This window comes from Talpa europaea (assembly GCF_964194135.1).
Source record: "Talpa europaea genome assembly, chromosome: 1".
Taxonomy (NCBI): Eukaryota; Metazoa; Chordata; class Mammalia; order Eulipotyphla; family Talpidae; genus Talpa; species Talpa europaea.
In genome coordinates, this window is record NC_140073.1 from 8,760,928 (window position 1) to 8,781,956 (window position 21,029).

General features: G+C 39.0%; 2 protein-coding genes across 2 annotated transcripts; both read left to right on the forward strand.

The window, feature by feature from the left end:
- Positions 1–9,346: 9,346 nt before the first annotated feature.
- LOC311170820 (olfactory receptor 5B3-like) lies at positions 9,347–10,291 on the forward strand (the record flags this gene model as incomplete). The annotated part of the gene is made up of 1 exon (XM_084233265.1): positions 9,347–10,291. The coding sequence occupies one exon, from the start codon at positions 9,347–9,349 to the stop codon at positions 10,289–10,291; it is 945 nt and encodes a 314-aa protein (XP_084089391.1).
- An 8,573-nt stretch (positions 10,292–18,864) lies between these two features.
- LOC311171852 (olfactory receptor 5B3-like) lies at positions 18,865–19,911 on the forward strand. Its single transcript, XM_084234891.1, has one exon. The coding sequence runs from the start codon at positions 18,868–18,870 to the stop codon at positions 19,804–19,806; it is 939 nt and encodes a 312-aa protein (XP_084091017.1). The 5' UTR covers positions 18,865–18,867; the 3' UTR covers positions 19,807–19,911.
- Positions 19,912–21,029: the final 1,118 nt, after the last annotated feature.

Consider the following 21,029-nt stretch of genomic DNA (forward strand, 5'->3'; position numbering starts at 1 on the left):
AAATTAAAGGAAAGACAATCACAATGGCAAATACAGATGCTAACATATCAATATTAACTCTAAATGTAAATGGACTAAACTCTTCAATAAAAAGACACAGAGTTGCAGCCTGGATTAAGAAACAAAACCCAACCTTTTGCTGTCTCCAGGAAACACATTTAGCTACAAAAGATAAAAATAGGCTTAAAGTTAAAGGATGGAAAACAATCCTACAAGCAAATGGACCAAAAAAGAAAGCAGGAACAGCTATACTTATATCACATAAAACAGACTTCAAACTCAAAAAAATAAAAAGAGGCCCCAGTGGTCACTACATTATGATCAAGGGGACAATACTTCAAGAAGAAATAACACTCATTAACATATACTCACCAAACGAAGGAGCACCAAAATATATCAGACAATTGTTGTCCTCTCTGAAAACAGACATCAGAGAAAACACATACGTAGTGGGAGACTTCAACACACCACTATCAACAATGGATAGATCAACAAGACAAAAAATAAGTAAAGAAACTAAAGCTCTAAATAAGGACCTAGAGCATTTGGGCTTAACAGACATCTATAGAACACTAAACCCCAAAAAAACGGAGTACACATTTTTCTCAAGCGCACACGGATCATTCTCCAGGATCGATCACATACTGGGGCACAAGACAAACATCAACAGATACACCAAAATTGAAATCATACCAACCATTTTTTCTGACCATGAAGGCATCAAACTAGAAATAAACCATAAAAAGAAGGCAAGGAACTATTCTACCTCATGGAGATTAAAAACCAAACTACTGGAAGACCACTGGACTAATGAGGAGATCAAAGAAGAAATTAAAAAATTCTTTGAATTGAATGACAAGGAGGACACTAATATCCTAAATGTATGGGATGCAGCAAAAGCAGTAATAAGAGGAAAACATATAGCAATAGAAGCTCACATCAAAAAACAAGAAAGAACTCAAAGAAACAACCTAATCTCAAAGCTCAGAGATCTAGAAAAAGAACAACAAAAAAACCCCAAAACCAGTAGAAGAAAAGAAATAATAAAAACCAAAGCAGAAATAAATGAAATTGAAACTAAAAAATCAATCCAAAAGATCAATGAAACCAAGAGCTGGTTCTTTGAAAAAAATCAATAAAATAGACAAACCCCTAGCCAGGCTCACAAAGGAAAAAAGGGAGAAAGCACAAATAAACAGGATCATCAATGAAAGAGGAGAAATCACAACGGACACAGCAGAAATCAAAAGAATAATCAGTAACTACTATGACCAGTTATATGGAAACAAGTTCAACAATCTAGAGGAGATGGACAAATTCCTACAACTCTACAATCACCCAAAGCTAGATCAAGAAGAAATAGAACACCTAAACAGACCAATTACAAGCAGCGAAATTGAAATGGTAATCAAAAACCTCCCCAAAAACAAAAGCCCAGGACCTGATGGATTTACAAATGAATTCTACCAAACATTCAGAGACGAATTAGTGCCTATCCTTCACAAACTCTTCCAAAAAATTGAGAAGGAAGGGACAATACCAAACACGTTCTATGAAGCCAACATTACACTAATACCAAAACCGAATAAGGACAACACAAAAAAGGAAAACTACAGGCCAATCTCCCTAATGAACACTGATGCAAAAATCCTCAATAAAATTTTAGCTATCAGAATCCAACAATGTATCCATAAGATAATTCACCACGACCAAGTAGGATTCATTCCAGGGACACAAGGATGGTTTAACAGCAGAAAATCAATCAACGTTATCCAACATATCAACAAAAAGAAATATAAAAACCATATGATAATATCAATAGATGCTGAGAAAGCTTTCGACAAAGTGCAACACCCATTCATGATAAAAGCCCTTGAAATTCTTGGGATACTAGGAACATACCTCAACATCTTAAAGGCCATCTATGACAAGCCAACAGCCAGTATCATCCTCAATGGTGAAAAGCTGAAAGCAATTCCATTAAGGTCTGGAACAAGACAAGGATGTCCACTCTCACCACTGCTTTTCAATATAATACTGGAAGTCCTAGCCAGAGCAATAAGACAAGAGAAAGACATCCAAGGAATCCAAATAGGAAAAGAAGAAGTCAAACTATCACTATTTGCAGATGATATGATAATATACATAGAGAACCCCAAAAACTCCACAGAAAAACTAATTCAACTCATCAATCAATTCAGTAAAGTGGCAGGATACAAAATCAACACGCAAAAGTCAGTAGCCTTCCTATACACAAACAATAAATCTGAAGAAGAAGAAATAAAAAAAAAATCCCTTTTATTATCGAAACAAAAAAAATCAAATATTTGGGAATAAATCTAACAAAAGAGGTAAAGGACCTATACAAAGAAAATTATAAAACACTGTTAAAAGAAATAGAAGAAGACACAAAGAAATGGAAAGACATCCCCTGCTCATGGATTGGAAGAATAAACATTATTAAAATGGCCATCCTACCAAAAGCAATATACCAATTCAATGCTATTCCAATCAAAATTTCAATGTCATTCTTCAAAGAAATAGAACAATTATTGATGAAATTCATATGGAATCACAAAAAACCCCGAATAGCCAAAGCTCTCCTGAAAAAAAAAGAAGGAAATGGAGGCATCAGACTCCCAGACTTCAAACTCTACTACAAAGCCATAATCATTAAAACTGCATGGTATTGGAACAAGAACAGACATACAGACCAATGGAATCGAATAGAAAATCCAGAAATAAACCCACAGATTTATGGTCAACTAATCTTTGACAAAGGAGCAAAGACTATGCATTGGAGCAAAGAAAGTTTGTTCAATAAATGGTGCTGGGAAAACTGGTTCGCTACATGCAAAAGAATGAAGCTTGACCACTACCTCACACCATACACAAAAATCAACTCAAAATGGATTAAAGAACTTGACATAAGACCTGAAACCATAAAATATATAGAAGGAAATATAGGCGAAACACTACGTGATTTGCACATCAAAGACATCTTTAAGACACATCACCCAAAGCAGTGATAGTGAAGGCAAAGATAAACAGCTGGGACTACATCAAATTAAAGAGCTTCTGCACAGCAAAAGAGACAATAACAAAAACAAAGAGAAACCCCACCAACTGGGAGAACATTTTTGCACCCAACACTGATGATAAAGGACTGATCACAAAAATCTGCAAAGAGCTGATGAGACTCAACAACAACAAAGAAAATTATCCAGTCAAAAAATGGGCAGAAGAGCTAAAAAGAAACTTCTCTGAAGAGGAAATGCAAATGGCCAACAGGCATATGAAAAAATGTTCAACATCACTTGTCATCAGGGAAATGCAAATCAAAACTACCATGAGATACCATCTTACACCAATGAGAATGGCACATTTTAAAAAAACTAGCAACACAAATGTTGGCGAGGGTGTGGAGAAAAAGGAACTCTTCTGCACTGTTGGTGGGAGTGCAAACTGGTCCAACCACTGTGGAGAGCTGTGTGGAGATTTCTGGACCTACTAAACATAGAGCTTCCATATGATCCAGCAATTCCACTCCTAGGTATTTACCCAAAGGACACAGAAACATCAATTCCAAAGAACACCTGCACCCCTATGTTTATAGCAGCACTGTTTACAATAGCTAAGCTTTGGAAACAACCCAAATGCCCAAAAATAGATGACTGGATCAAGAAGATGTGGTACATATATACCATGGAATATTACTCAGCATTCAAAAAAGATAAACACATGCAATTTGCTGCAACATGGATGGCGCTGGAAGGGATCATGCTCAGCGAAATAAGCCAGAAAGAAAAAGAAAAATACCGGATGGTCTCACTCATAGCAGAATCTAGAAAACTTAAATAAGGGACCAGGAAAATGATTAACTATAAGAAAGTGAAAATCAAAATCAACAAAAAACTATGAGCCAGAGACACTTTTGCGGGGGTGGGGGCGGGAGGCGAGGGATTGGGGTCAGAATGGGGGGGGCTGCAATTGTATGGGGAATATAAAAATAAAATTTATTATTTATAAAAAATAAATAAATAAATAAATAAATAGAAAGAAAAAAAAAACATGCATGAGAAACCCACATGGCGTGGCAGACCTCTCCTGCCTCGCCCACTGCTTCCCTCAGCAGTGTCTTCAGTCCGTCTGCCTGTTCTGCTCCCTGCTCTGTTTCTGGTGAATTCTCTCACACACCCATGCCTCTGATCTGTACCCAAGTTCTTGTATAAATAAATAAAATCTTTAGAAATAAATAAAAACATACATGGCCAAGAAGTGCATTCAAAAGCACTCATCATCACTTTCCATCAGGGAAGTGCAGTTCAAAACTTCCATGAGACACCAGCTCACCCCTGTGAGATGGCCCATCTCAAAAAGACCTGAAATTAGACATGATGAGGGTTTGGAAAAAACAGGACCTCATGCACTCTTCGTGGGAATGAGTCATCCACAGTGTTGTAAAACATTGTTACCGCCATAAGAAAAACAACTTTCAAGGAAATTTAGTGAAGTTACAGGGACAAGATCAGGATGCAAAATTCAGATGCTCTATTCTCAAGCATGAACACTGATGATGAAATTAAGGAAGCAACTGCATTCACAATAAATCTGAAAGAGTAAATACCATCGAGAGATAAATTTAACCAAAGATATGACTGAATTTTACTCTGAAAATTTTGAATAATGTTGAAAAGAATTTTAATAGACCTAAATAAATTTAAAGTACCCCATATTGATAGTAGTTTTTCTTATTTCTGTTGTGAGATGTAGAATTTTGTTTCATAAGTTTTCTAGAATAAAGACTATTCTTTGTAAGGTGTTATCTCCAAAGTCTGCAATTTTACCTGTGATCCTGAGTGTGTGACAGGTATTTCTCTGAACTCCACAACTGCCTCACCATATTCTTCACTCAACATTCACTCATAAGCCTTTGAAGTATTTTCCAGATTTCTAAGAATTTTTATTCATAGGGTATTTGCTTGATGTTTCAGAGATCTATAAAGAGATGGACCCTTGAAACATACTAATTGCTTTTTTTTTAAAAGAGGCATGTATTTTATTCGTTTATTTATTTATTTGTTTGTTTGTTTGTTTTTACATGCACTAGGTACAGTCAGAAGTGTGGGAGGGTGAGATTATTCACCAGAGCCAGAGCGGGGAGCAGAGCAGGCAGAAGGACTGAAGTACACTGCTCAGGGGAGCAGTGGGTGGCAAGAGAGGTCAGCGCGCCATGTGGGACCCTCCTCTGGTGGCCGGGGAGCAGCCGGGGATCGAACCAGCGCCGCAGAGGCCGCGGGCAGCTTCGCAACCCAGCACTCAACCGCTGCGCCACCGGGGAGGCCCTAATTGCTTTTTATGCCTTTCTTTTTAAAGGACACTGATTATTACATTTGGGCTCACCAAATAATCCAGGTAAATACCACATTTTTGTACTCTTACTCGAATTACATATGCAAAGTACAAATTAATTTATACCAAAAATGCACAAATTACATTCTGACTCATGCAATATTTACAGAATCCAGAAAGCAAACTGTACAAAATGAATATTGATATGAAATATATATAGAAAGAAATTAAAATATTTAAAAAAACTAAGTGAAAAGACTGGTCAAATAAATTATTTTATCCTCTAACAAAGCAATAATATGCAACCATGAATATGAGAGCAATTGAATGATTTTTTAAAAAGAAAGAATGACATCCTCATGTTTATGCGAGGTTATTCTTGTTTTTACTTGGGATACAGATTTTTGCTTAATACATTTTCTAGAAAAAAGACTATTCTTTGTTAGCTGTGGTCTCAAAAGCCTACAGTTTTACATGTGCCCCCTGAATAGTGGGACAGGTATTTCTTTGACCTACACATTTTCATCACCATATTCTTCGCTCAACTTTCACTCATCTGTTTTCCGGAGTTCTAACAGTTTTGATTCCGAGGGTATTCACTTGATGTTTCAGAGATCGTTGAAGGGGTAGAACCTGAAACATACGATTTCTGCTATTTTTTATGCCTTTCCTTTATAAAGGCACAGATTATTAGATTTAGGCTACCAAATTATCCAGGTAATTTCCTCCTCTTAGTGCTCTTAACCTAATTACATGTGCTATGTATTCTGACTTATGCAATATTTTAAAAAATCCAACAATTGACCTGGTGTGTTTGAGAACCTTTGTTTAGTCCCTGCTGATTTCCATCTCACAGACTCTTCTCCAAGCCCATCACCCAGGGCCCTGGCCAAGTGCCCGGCTCCCTCTGGGTGCTCCTCCAAGGCTATGAGGCTTCCCCATCCACAGCTGCACAGTCAACACTTGAGGCCTCTTCAATCCCTGTAGTGGGAGAGGGATAATGGACAGTTATGGGTCTGCTTCTCCACACCCAGAAATGACGCATGTCAATTCTTTCTAAGCCATTGTCGACACCTGACACATGTGCCATTGTACCCAAAATGGGCAGGCACATGTAGGGGAGAAGATGTAATGTTTAAACACCACTATTTTGTTAGCCATGGTGTAGCAATATTTAGTAACAGTTAAGAATAATATTGAACAATTCAGAACACCTGATGTGTGTTAGATATTTTCTGTGGTTTGTTTGTATGGAATCTGAATATCTTATTGTCAGTCCTAAGTGGGTGGCATGATATCATTATCTTCCTCTTACCGATGAGAAACTGTAGTTTGATGATTAAATTGCTTAAACAAGTTGATGCCTAATCACACTTTTATGTAGAGCAAACCTATAACCACCCCACATGCCTGCAATGAGGAAGATGTGATAATTTTGCTTGGAGTATGAGCTACAGACCACCAGCTTGGAGACAAGAACAGATCTATGGGTTTTTGTGAAGAAGGTATTTTCAGACCATGATTATAGTGGTAACACATGTTGAATAATAAAACATTGTTAACGATACGCAAGACATCTTTGATAAAGAGAAGAAATGAAAATAAAATGAGTTAAACTAAATATAAACAAAACATAAATTAAATTGAAATTGAAATTTAAGTAGTTAGTGCTGCAATGATGTGAAGAAAAAAAATGTGTTTGCTGTAGAGAATGTGAAATCTGGAGTTATTTCATACAGTATTGTAATTTTTACTCAATGGAGTATATTTACCAAAGGTCCAAAACAATTCCCTGATAATTACCCTAATGAAAAAAAAACTTATGCTTGCACAAATATTTTACCATGTTTATATCAACTTTGTTTATAATCATCAAACACTGGAAACAATATAAAAGGTTCTCAACTGAGAAAAGAAGAAAAATAAAACTTAAAATTCACAGCATGGAATACTACTTTGCAATTTTAAATTCCACCATAGATACAGGTAAGGATGTGCCTTTAAATGAATTGCACTGTGAAAAATGCCAGAATCAAAGACTGTGGATTCTAAGACACTCACGAAGGACATTTTCACAAAGGGAAAATTATATGAAAAACACGGGTCAGTAATTACGACAGCATTGACTCCAAGGAAGCTGAGGAGTCAAATTCTTAGAAATATGCATTAAGAGGTGTGCATACTACTCTCTGCAACTTGTAATTAAAAATGAAAATTATATGAAATAGCCATGCAAATACATAGCACAACCTCAAATTATGCAATGTGGATCTCATAGGCAGTTTGATTACTTTGTCCTTTGGAAAGTGCGGTGAGAAGCAGGAGGTGCAGTGTGCTCCTGAGGGAAATCCCCTGAGAACCTCAGGTCTTTAAAATCCACTCTCGGTCCCCATGCACTAACCCTGTATCCACTGTGACTTCTGGAGCTTCATTTACAATGACCAGACTTTGGCCTAGACCCTTTGAACATGTGTTCATCTAATACTGATGGTTTCCACAGGCAGACCTACCTCTGATTTTAGGATTTCCTCTGAACTTGCAGCCATGGCCAAGGAAACATTCAGAGGTAAAAATCATGTTGAATAACTTTAAAGAGAACCCTCTAAAAGTATCAAGTTATTCTTTAGACATTGGTTTATTATTTACAAACACGATTCCCTGAGATACATGATAGAGGTGATTTTATTATGTTTACTTTACAAATAAAGAATGCAAGGGACCCTTCCGCAAGAACACATGGTCGATTCAGAACTTGAACCCATGTTCATGGTTTTTTCATCATTGTTCCTTGTCTTAGAGACCCTGGAACCTGAGCCCACTGCTGCACAGAGCTTCTCCAACAGAATCTGGGCATTAGTCCATGGCTGAATTATTTTTTAATCTCAAACACACTATTGAGGATTGACTGTCGTTTGCTTGGAAGCAGAAGGTAAGCTCCTATATTCAATGTATGCTTATAGTGAAAACTGTAGTGATCCAACAGGTATGGGACAGCTGTTGTGGTTCGTTGCAAAAGACATAGATATTGTCAACATTTTCCTTAAAATGCAAGGTGTAACTGGGGAGCAAATGTCAAATGTCCCACAACAGAAACTTAGACATTAAAAGGTTAGCCTTGTAATGATACTTGGGGACGTCACGACCCTAACTCCTCCAGAGAGGATTTGGGGATAAAAGTGATGCTCTGATTAAGCAGAAAGTTCATCTAATTCACCATGTGCCAGTTTGGGGAAAAAAAATGGCCCAGGAGAAATGGCGCTTATTTGGACTCCAAAAGGAACCAAAGTGAAACAGCAAAATCCAAATTTCCTTTAACATTCTGCACAATGGCATCCTTATTGTTTCTGTCTTGTCTACACATGTCAACAGTGATGTAGGTAAAATATTGCACTTTTCATTAATTTTAATCTTGAATCTTCTTCATAAAGCTGTGTAATTGTAGACCACGACAGATCTTACCCAATCTTCACTGTGAAACCCCAAACACTGAGTGTGGACAAGTGGAGATGATGAGTAATTGTAAATAGAGTTTTTTCTAATTTAATTGAAATGTAGGAAAGAGCATGAGACTTGGGTTACACTTAACCCAGGAACAAAATTTGGCTTGCCAGTGAATATACGTGGAACCATGAATAAATGACTCATTCTCTTGTGCCTGGCTATGTAAAGAAAATAATGACCACCCAACCTCAGAAATTGTTGAGAAGAATCAGTGAACAGAGCTGTAGTGTCTAAAGCTGGTCTAAGGAAACCTGAGCTCTCATTTGCAAATTCCATAATTGCCCAGTCAGACTATTTCACTAAACTTCCAAGACTCGGTTTAAAGAATGAAAAACTGGTGAGGTTCTCCATGATGATTCCTTCTTCATTAAGTTAGAATTCTAGATAACTTGCACATTAAATTATGCATTGATGGTCATGTTTTAGGTACAGAGAGTCTGGAGACACATATATATCTTATTGCTGCAAGTCATCTGATTTCTAAACAACCTCCATGGAGAACACCACAGAGGCAACACAGTTCATTCTGCTAGGACTGACCAAAGCCACAAATCTACGTGTCCCACTTGTAATGATCTTCACTCTTATATATGCTGTAAATGTCATTGGGAACCTGGGGATGATCCTGTTGATTCTGTCGGACTCTCGTCTCCACACGCCCATGTACTTCTTCCTCAGTAACCTGTCTCTGATGGACTTCTGTTACTCTACAGCTGTCACCCCTACAGTCATAGCTGGGTTGTTCATATGCGACAAGGTCATCTCCTACAATGCATGTGCTACTCAGATGTTCTTTTTTGCAACCTTTGCCAGTGGGGAAATTTTCATCTTGGCTGCAATGGCCTATGACCGCTATGCCGCCGTGTGCAAACCCCTGCATTACACCACCATCATGACCACAGGTGTGTGCGCAGGTCTGGCTATAGTCTGCTATGCTGGTGGTTTCCTCAATGCCATCATCCATGTTGGGGAAACATTTAGTCTCACTTTCCGCAGCTCCAATAAGATCCATCACTTTTTCTGTGATGTTCCAGCTGTCATGTCTGTCTCTTGCTCTGATAAACAACTTGCTGAGATGGTTCTTGTTTATGTAGACGCCTTCGTTGTATTGTCTGCTCTTTCTGTCATCTTTGTATCCTACGTGTTCATTTTTATCACCATCTATAGGATGCGCTCATCTGCAGGCTATCAGAAAGCTCTGTCCACCTGCGCTTCTCATGTCACAGCCATCACCATCTTCTTTGGGACGATCATCTTCATGTACTTGCAGCCCAGCTCCAGTCATTCCATGGACACAGACAAAATGGCTTCTGTGTTTTATACTATGGTCATCCCCATGCTGAACCCCATAGTCTACAGCCTGAGGAACAAGGAGGTCAAGAATGCAATCAAGAAGTTGGGTGAGAAGATAAAATTGTCTCTGGGATTGCGATTTTAACATTGTGTGGGACATAATTAGCTTTCATGCCTCTCAATCTTCTTCATGTATTGACCTATAATTAGCAATATACTTAAGTCCTGAAGTGATGCCCTCACCTTTTCTAAAGTCTATTATCTAGAATGAGGAGAGCAGACAACAATGGAAGTCTAACTAAGAATGGCTAAGGGGAAGCACAAAATGTGTATTTCTATGTTTCAAAAATACATATTAAGGATATTTGGCTTATTCACTTGTTCTGCATGTATTTTCTCTGCCGTGGGCACTACAACCACATGGGTGCATCAAATAGCAAGTGGAAAATGAGAGTATTGTTTTTAACCAAAGTAATTGAAATATTGAATTGGGATATTGATATATAAAATATGTCACAGTGTGTTTACTTGAAAAATAATCTAAGACTCCTAATTTGGGGGGAAAGGGATACACTCACAATACTTTGTGTTTATTTCATTGGCATATTTTATTGACAGAATATAGACTTAACATCATACATGAATCAAAAATTCTGCCTTGCTTGAGTCATTTTGTGAGCTTGTATTTCCTCATTATACCTTTCAAAAGGAAAATGGCCACAACAAATACAAGGAAGAAAAGTAGAAGCATTTTCAATTTCTGCCTAGATGACTCCTAATTTGCATGCCTTGAAAAAATGCAGAGAGTTATTAACAATGTATTTAATGTCTGCAAGTGCTTCTGATGGTTACCTTTGCTTATTAAGCCTTAATTTAGTTAGGTTTCATTGTATCTTTTCACTCTTCCAGTTTGTTGCACAGTTCATTCACAATTTTTTTTTCAAAATTTCCTCAGAACTTCAAGCAGCGATTATGTGCTTGCAATTTTGTCCTTGCTGGCTCCTCAATGGGGACTGTGAAGGTTCTGCTTCAGGGACATTCTATCCCAGATGTTGTGTTCAATAGCCATCTTGAGTAATGTTCATCACCCACCCCAATGCTCTAGCACCAGAGTCTAGCCTTTCACGTGGGAAGGACGCAGTGGACATTCACTGAGTTTCCTTGAGGTCACCTGCACAGCCCTACTCTCTGCCCCGGGCTGGTGGCAGCTGACTTGGACTGGTGGGAGAGGCCATCCTTAGCGTGCTTGTTCCATCATGTTGATGACACCTATTGACCAGTGACTGTCTTGCAGATTTGGAAAAAGCTGTACCTCTCCTGTGGACACACCTGAAAACATGTGGCCTGGGCTGAGCAGCACTCTGTTAGAGTTCCTATTTCTTTTGCAGGTTATGAGTACAGTGTCCTCCACTCCTCATCAAGGGAACTGGCAGAAGAATGACACATAGGTTGTATGGTGAAAAACCCCGATGAGGTGGAATTTAAGGAAAATGAGTAAATCAGGTTATTTTTCATCTTCCACACAACACACATTCCATACCTGAAATGCTCTGTTTCTCACCATTTGGACCTCTAGCAAACAACCATGGGCCGTACATTGGCAACAATGTTTTGGTTGTGTGACTGTGAGCACCTAGTGTGTCAAAGGGGCTAGTGAGTGGAGTTGCTGTTCTGCCTCTCTTAGTGCTGAAGTCTCTCCCTTGATCTGTCTGCCTGACTGTGTGTATGGTCCCCTGTCTCACCATGAAAGCTCTGCAAAATCTACCAAAGGCTCCAAATTTTCTTCTCATCTATAAGAACTGACAGTGAAGCTGCCCTGGCCTGAAATGGCCGTGAGACACATGGCCTAAATCTGTAATAGCTCCCTCTGCACTAGACTCTACATTCCCAGACATCAGTGACATGGCTTCATTATAACATGTTCCTTGGACTTAAATATGTGTGTTGCATAGTAGATTCTCAGTAAATATTTGTCACCAGATGCATGAAATAAAGGTTGGAGTCTAAGTGTCCCATGTGTTGACTGAACAACTGATTATAGTGCTTCCCCTATAACTTAGATCTGCCAGACTTCAATAGTACTCCTAGCTATTGAACAGGATTGCTTCTTAGAAATCCAGCTCTAGAGTGTCATCTCAGACCACTACATGAGCAGAACCTCATTTCATCTTTAGAACTCTTCTATGAGGGTACCCAATATTATTACCCCTCCACTTATAGGTGGTATACTGAAATGTAGAGATTTTAAACTTGGCAAAGATCATCCTGTAAACCTTGACAGAACTAGTACTTAAAGATAGTTCTCCATGTGGCCTCCCCAGTAGCACAGTGGTTTGAGCCCAGCGCTGTGAAGCCATCCTCAGCCTCTGTAGCGTGGGTTCGACTACCAGTTGGCCAGGAAGATTCTCAAATGGTGTGTCAGACCTCTCCTGCCTCATCCATGGCTCCCCTCAGCAGTATATTTCTGTACTTCTGCCTGTTCTGCTCCCTGCTCTGGTGAATTCTCTCACCCTCCTGTGCCTCTGGCCTGTACCCCAGTGCTTGTATAAATAAATAAATCTTGAAGAAAAAAAAGATAGTTCTCCATGACAACACAGCTCACACTTGTGACAACCACACTTGAATACCTTCATAAATGCAATAATACTGCCCAGGGTGTTGTCAGTGAGTGTGCTAGGCTACATACACTAAAGAGGTATGAACCTATACCCCTAAATCATATTGTATTGTACACCTCAAAAGTGTTCTGTGTCACAGAAAAAAAATAGTAATAATAAACATTCATCTAAAAAATTACAGTTGCTGAAATAATTAAAAAGAAAAGAGCTAAATAGACACTTTAAAAACATAAATGGAGAAACCCAATGGCGTGGCAGACCTCTCCTGCCTGGGTCCATGTCTTCAGTCCATCTGCCTGTTTTGCCCCCTGCTCTGTCTCTGGTGAATTCCCTCAGCCTCCTGGGCCTCTGACCTGTACCCCAGTTCTTGTATAAAGAAATAAAAATCTTTAAAAATAAATTAATAAAAACATACATGTCCAAGAAGTGCATTAAAAAGTGCTCATCATCTCTTACCATCAGGGAAGCACAGATCAAAACTTCCAAGAGACACCAGCTCACCCCTGTGAGAATGGCCCATCTCAAAAAGACCCGAAAAAAAGTGATAATGAGGGTTTGAAAGAAGAGGGACCCCATGCACTCTTCGTGGGAATGAGTCATCCACAGTGTTGAGAAATATTGTTACCTCCATAAGAAATACAACTTTCAAGGAAATTTAGTGAAGTTACAGGGACAAGATCAGGATGCAAAATTCAGATGCTCTATTCTCAAGCAATGACCCCTGACAATGAAATTAAGGAAGCAACTGCATTCACAATCAATCTGAAAGAATAAATAAACCATCGAGAGATAAAATTTACCAAAGATATGACTGAATTGTATACTGAAAATTTTGAGTAATCTGGAAAAGAATTTCAATAGACCTAAATAAATTTAAAGTACCCCATTTTTATGGTAGTTTTTTCTTATTTCTTGTTGTGAGATGTAGAATTTTATTTCATAAGTTTTCTAGAATAAAGACTATTCTTTGTAAGGTAGCGTCTCTGAAGTCTGCAATTTTACCTGTGATCCTGAATAGTGTGACAGGTATTTCTCTGAACTCCACAATTGCCTCACCATATTCTTCACTCAACATTCACTCATCTGTTTTCTAGAGTTCTAGCAATTTTGATTCCGAGGGTATTTACTTGATGTTTCAGAGATCGCTGAAGGGGTAGAACCTGAAACATACTATTTCTGCTATTTTTTATGCCTTTCCTTTATAAAGGCACAGATTACTAGATTTAGGCTACCAAATTATCCAGGTAATTACCTCCTCTTAGTGCTCTTAACCTAATTACATGTGCAATGTATTCTGACTCATATAATATTTTTAAAAATCCAACAATTGACCTGGTGTATTTGAGAACCTTTATTCAGGCCCTGCTGATTTCCTTCTCACATACTCGTCTCCATGCCCATCTCCCAGGGCCCTGGCCAAGTGCCTGGCTCCCTCTGGGTGCTCCTCCAAGGCTATGAGGCTTCCCCATCCACAGCTGCACAGTGAATACTTGAGTCCTCTTCAATCCCTGTAGTGGGAGAGGTAATGGGTGTCCATTATCACTGCACCCAGAAATGACACATGTCAATTCTTTCTAAGCCATTGTCGACACCTGACACATGTCCCATTGTACCCAAAATTGGCAGGCACATGCAGGGAATAAGATGTAATGTTTAAACACCATTATTTTGTTAGCCATGCTGTAGCAATATTTAGTAACAGTTAAGATTAATATTGAACATTTCAGAACACCTGATTTCTGTTAGATATATTCTCTGGTTTGTATGTATGAAATCTGCAAATCACCTTGTCAATCCTAAGCGGGTGGCATGATATCATTTTCTTCCTCTTACCAATGAGAAACCGTAGTTTGATGATTAAATTACCTAAACAATTTGATGCCTAATCATACTTTTATGTAGAGCAAACAATAACCACCCTGCATGCCCGCAATGAGGAAGCTGTGATGATTTTTTTTGGGAGTATGAGCTTACAGGCCACGAGCTTAGAGAGAAGAATGGATCTATGGAGTTTTGTGAATAAGAAACTTTCAAGCCGATTATAGTGGTAACACAAGTTGAATAATAAAAATAGATTGTTAAAGATACTCAAGACATCATTAATAAAGAGAAATGAAAATAAAATATAAATTAAATAATAAAATATAAATTAAATAAAAATTGAAATTTAAGTAGCTAGTGCTGCAAAGATGTGAAGAAACAAGAATGTGCTTGCTGTAGGGAATGTAAAATCTGGAGGCACTTCATACAGTTTTGAATTTTTACTCAATTGAGTATATTTACCAAAGGCCCAAAACAACTCCCTGGTGATACCCAAATGTAATAAAAACTTGTGCTTGCACAAATATTTTACCATGTTTTTATCAACTTTGTTTATAATCATCAAACACTGGAAACAATATAAATGGCTCTTAACTGAGGAAAGAAGAAAAAAATAAAACATAAGTTTCACAGCATGGAATACTACTTTGTAATTTGAAATTCCACTATAGATATATGTAAGGATGTGCCTTTAAATGAATTCTGTTAAGTGAAAAATGCCAGAATCAAAGACTGTGGTTTCTAAGACCCTAGTGAAGGACATTTTTGCAAAGGGAAAATTATATGAAAAAACAAAAGCAGATCAGTAATTATTACAGCGTTGACTCCAAGGAAGCCAAGAGGTCAAATTCTTAGAAATATGCATTAAGAGGTGTGCATACTACTCTCTCTGCAACTTGTAATTAAAAATGAAAATTATATGAAATGGGATGCAAATACATCTGTACACCCTCAAATTATGCTATGTGGTTCCCATAGGCAGTTTGATTACTTTCTCCTTTGAAAAGTGGAGTGAGAAGCAGTAGGTGTCCTCATGGGGGACATCCCCTGAGATACTCAGGTCTTTATAATCCACTCTAGGTCCCCATGAGCTAACCCTTTATCCACCGTGACTTCTGGAGCTTTATTTACAATGACCAGACTTTGGCCTAGACCTTCTGAACATCATGTGTTCATCACAATGATGATGGTTTTCACATGCAGACCTTCCTCTGATTTTAGGATTTCCTATAAACTTGCAGCCATGGGCAAGGAAAAACTCAAAGGTAAAAATCATATTGAATGACTTTAAAGTAAACCTCCTAAAAGTATCAAGTTCTTCTATAGGCATTGGTTTATTATTTGCAAACAGGATTCCCTGAGCTACTTGATAGAGGTGATTTTATTATGTTTACTTTACAAATAGAGAATGCAAGGGACCCTTCTGAAAGAACACATGGTCGATTCAGAACCTGAACCCATGTTAATGGTTTTTTCCTCATTGTTACTTGTCTTAGAGACCCTGGAACCTGAGCCCACTGCTGCACAGAGCTTCTCCAACAGAATCTGGGCATTAGTCCACAGCTGGATTTTTTTTTAATCTCAAACACACGATTGAATTTTGACTCTTGTTTTCTTGGAAGCAGAAGGTAAGCTCCTACATTCAATGTATGCTTATAGTGAAAACTGTAGTGATCCAACAGGTGTGGGACAGCTGTTGTGGTTTGTTGCAAAAGACATAGATATTGTCAACATTTTCCTTAAAATCCAAGGTGAAACTGGGGAGCAAATGTCAAATGTTCCACCAACAGAAACTTAGACATTAAAATGTTTGCCTTTTTTTTTTAAGATTTATTTATGCATACAAGAGCTGGGGTACAGGCCAGAGATGTGGGGGGGTGAGAGGATCCACCAGGGACAGAGTGGGAAATAGAACAGGCAGACTGACTGAAGTACACTGCTAAGGAGAGCAGCGGGCAAGACAGGAGAGTTCTGCTGCGCCATGTGGGTAGCTCCCTGGCCTGCCGGGTATCAAACTCATGCTGCAGAGGCTGCAGACAGCTTCATAGTACAGTGCTTAACCCCTCATGCCACCAGTGAGACCCAAAAAGTTTGCCTTGTAATGAAACTTGGGTATGTCATGACCCTGCTCCTCCAGAGAGGATGAGGGGACAAAAGTGATGCTCTGATTAAGCAGAAAGTTCATCTAATTCACCATGTGCCGGCTTTGGAGAAAAAAATAGCCCAGGAGAAATGGCGCTAATTTGGACTCCTAAAGGAACCAAAGTGAAATAGCAAAATCCAAATTTCCTTTAATATTTCCACACAATGGCATCCTTATTGTTTCTGTCTTATCTATACATGTCAACAGTGATGTACATAAAATATTGCACTTTTCATTAATTTGAATCTTGAATCTTCCTCATAAAGCTGTGTAATTGTAGACCACGACAGATCTTATCCAATCTTTAATCTCTGATGGTGAAATAAAAAAGAGATTGTCACCCACTTCACACGCAATTACACACACTCATATGCACATATATGGACAAAGCTCATAGCATTGTATGTGGGACACAGTGTGTGTGAACAGTGGTTGTGTGTGTTTGCAAAGGCAAAGCCCTCCTGGGCAAGGCTTCTGCCATGAACTCCTGGCCGGCTCACGGGGAGGGATGTGGGGAATCACAGACAGCAGAAAGGTTGCCCTTCCAAAGGCAGCTGATTCAAATAAAATGAATTAAAATACTACACAAGAATAGATGCACCCAAAATATTCAACAACATGATTTTTGCCACCAAAGAAGATTCATGGGTTAAAGACAAGCCACAAACTGAACTTTCAGCCTCCATCCCCGTGATTCAAATGTGGGATGACAGCAATGAAAACAGAAGGAGTTTAAGAAAGGGAGACTCTAACCCTTGAAAACCGACCATGGATCTGAAGCATCCTGCAGGGCAGGGGAGGAAAACCACAGAGGGGAGGTGGGTGAACACAATGGACTATGGTGGAGGCTTATGAGTCATTCAGTGCAAAGACCTACAGTGGCCACACCTGAGAGGGGAAGGGAGTGAAATTCCATCCTGAGAAAAAATGGACAAGTATGAAAAATAATGGCAGTTCAGTTTTAACAAAGGAGATGCTTTAAAAAACACCTAAAATATGAATCCAAGGAATAAGTTAAGAAAAGTAGTACTACATAGAAGGGGAAAGCAGTTAGTGGTGCAGGGGACAGAGAGTTCTGGAAGGCGTTCAATATCTCAGTGCCCCTGGAGTGTGAAAGGAGGCAGATTAAAGAGGGAGGCTGCAGGACTTCAAAGCTCACTCATGCCTGATGCCCCGTGTGTTTCCCGAAGCAACACAGAGGCCATCCTTCCGGTTAATAATACCTGTTGGCTACACACGATATTTTAGTCATGTTTTCACATCATCTCATTTAATACTCACGATAGTACCTTGAGTTAGGTCTCATTTCTATTTTCTTTTTGTAGACAGATAAAAGTAGGTTGGAGGACATTCGGCTATTGTAATTATTCCTGGTAGTCAATGGGGAGGGGGCTGATAAGCAGCTGTTCTATGAGCCCAAGTTCCAGCTCAGCGCCGAGCCCTCCCTCAGAGGCTCTCCACTGCTGACACGCACAGGCCCCCTTATTCCAGCCAGCCCACCACGTCCTGTGCACAGCCTTAGCTACTTCACTGTGAAACTGCGAACACTGAGTGTGGACCAGTGGACATGATGAGTAATTATAAAGAGAGTTTAATCAAATTTAAGTGAAATGTAGGAATGAGCACCAGACTTGGGAAACACTTCACCCAGGAATAAAATATGGCTTGCTCGTGAGTTTATGTAGAACAATGAATAAATGACTCATTCTCTTGTGCATGGCTATGTAAGGAAAATAATGACTACCCAGCCTCAGAAATTGTTGAGAAGTATCGGTGAACACAGCTGTAGTGTCTAGAGCTGGTCTAAGGGAAGCTGAACTCTCATTTGTAAATTCCATAATGGCCCAGTTGGACTTTTTCACTAAACTTTCTAGTCTCAGTTTAAAGAATGAAAAAAACTGTTGAGGTTCTCCATGATGATTCCTTATTCATCAAGTTAGAATTCTAGATAATTTATACATGAAATTATGCATTGATGGTCATGTTTTAGGTACAGAGAGTCTGGAGACACATACTCTTGCTATTATGAAATAATGACCCTGGCATATAAGCAGTGATGTTTCATTGTAATTTTGACATCTAACTCTGTGTTCCTTTATCTCTTATTGCTGTAAGTCATCAGATTTCTAAACAACCTCCATGGAGAACACCACAGAAGTGACAGAGTTCATCCTCCTAGGACTGACAAAATCCACAAACCTACGTGTCCCACTTGTAATGTTCTTCACTCTTATATATGCCATAAATGCCATCGGGAACCTGGGGATGATCCTGTTAATTCTGTTGGACTCTCGTCTCCACACGCCCATGTACTTCTTCCTTAGTAACCTGTCTCTGATGGACTTCTGTTACTCTACAGCTGTCACCCCTACGGTCATAGCTGGGTTGTTGATAGGAGACCTGGTCATCTCCTACAATGCATGTGCTGCTCAGATGTTCATTTTTGCAGCCTTTGGCACTGGGGAAGTTTTCATCTTGGCTGCAATGGCCTATGACCGCTATGTCGCCGTGTGCAAACCCCTGCATTACACCACCATCATGACCACAGGTGTGTGTGCAGGTCTGGCTATAATCTGCCATGCTGGTGGTTTCCTGAATGCCTGCATCCATGTTGGGGAAACATTCAGCCTCACTTTCTGCAGCTCCAATAAAGTCCATCACTTTTTCTGTGATGTTCCACCAGTCATGTCTCTCTCTTGCTCTGATAAGCGTGTTGCTGAGATGGTTCTTGTTTATGTAGACACCTTTGTTATATTTTCTGCTCTTTCAGTTATCTTTGTATCCTACGTGTTCATTTTTATCACCATCTATAGGATGCGCTCATCTGCAGGCTATCAGAAGACTCTGTCCACCTGTGCCTCTCACTTCACCGCCATCTCCATCTTCTATGGGACAGTCACCTTTATGTACATACAGCCCAGCTCCAGCCATTCCATGGACACGGACAAAATGGCATCTGTGTTTTATACAATGGTCATCCCCATGCTGAATCCCATGGTCTACAGCCTTAGGAATAAGGAGGTCAAAAATGCGATCAAGAAGTTGGGTGAGAAGATAAAATTGTCTCTGGGATTGTGATTTAAAAACTGTGTGGGGCATAATTAGCTTTCATGCCTCTCGATCTTCTTTAGGTCCTGACTAATAATTTGCATTACACCTAAGTCCTGAAGTGACGCTCTCACCTTTTCTAAAGTCTATTGTCTAGAATGAGGAAAGCTGACAACAATGGAAGTCTAATAAGAATCGCTAAGGGGAAGAACAAAATGTGTGTTTCTATGTTTCAAACATACATATTAAGGATATTTAAATTACTCACTTGTTCTGCATATATTTTCTCTGCCGTGAGCACTACAACCACAAGGGGGCATCAAATTAGCAAGAGGTAAATGAGAGTATTATTTTGAACAAAACTAATTGAAATGGTGAATTGGGATATTGATATACAAAATATGTTACAGTGTGTTTACTTGAAAAATAATCTAAACTCCTAGTTTGGGGGTAAAGGGATACATTCAATACTTTGTGTTTATTTCATTGGCATATTTTATTGACAGAATATAGACTTAGCATCATACTTGAATTAAAAATTCTGCCTGGTTGAGTCATTTTGTGAGCTTATATTTTCTGATTATACCTTTCAAAAGGAAAATAGCCACAATAAATACAAGGAAAAAAGTGCAAGCATTTTCAATTTCTGCCTAGATGACTCCTAATTTGCACGCCTTGAAAAAATGCAGAGAGGTATTAACAATGTATTTAATGTCTACAAGTGCTTCTGATGGTTAACCTTGCTTATTAATCCTTAATTTAGTTAAGTATCATTCTATCTTTTCACTCCTCCAGTGTGTTGCACAGCTCATTCACAATGATTTTTTTCAAAAGCTCCTCACAACTCCAAGCATCATTATGTCCTTGCGATTTTGTCCTCCCTGGCTCCTCAATGGGGACTGTGAAGGTTCTGCTTCAGGGACATTCTAGCCCAGATGTTGTCTGCAATAGCTATCTTCAATATGTTCTTCACCCACTCCATGGATTGATATTGTGTAAGGAAAGCGAGAAAATCAGGCTGTTTTTTGCCTTCCACACAACAGACAACCCATACCTGAAATGCTCAGGTGGTGACCAGTAACCTATTTGGGTACTGACCTTGGCCTGTTTTAGTGCCCCTTGCTGCCCTGTACCACTAGCACCCTATGTGGGATGTAAGATAAATGATGTCATCACAATGGTAGCCATGTTGGGTGAAGTTGAGAGCCAACACGCTCAGAAAGGAATACAGGTAACTATTAAGTAACCAAAAA

Bases quoted from the DNA above. Each gene is read 5' to 3' on its own strand.
- LOC311171852 (XM_084234891.1), top strand. From the start codon at position 18,868: ATGGAGAACACCACAGAAGTGACAGAGTTCATCCTCCTAGGACTGACA.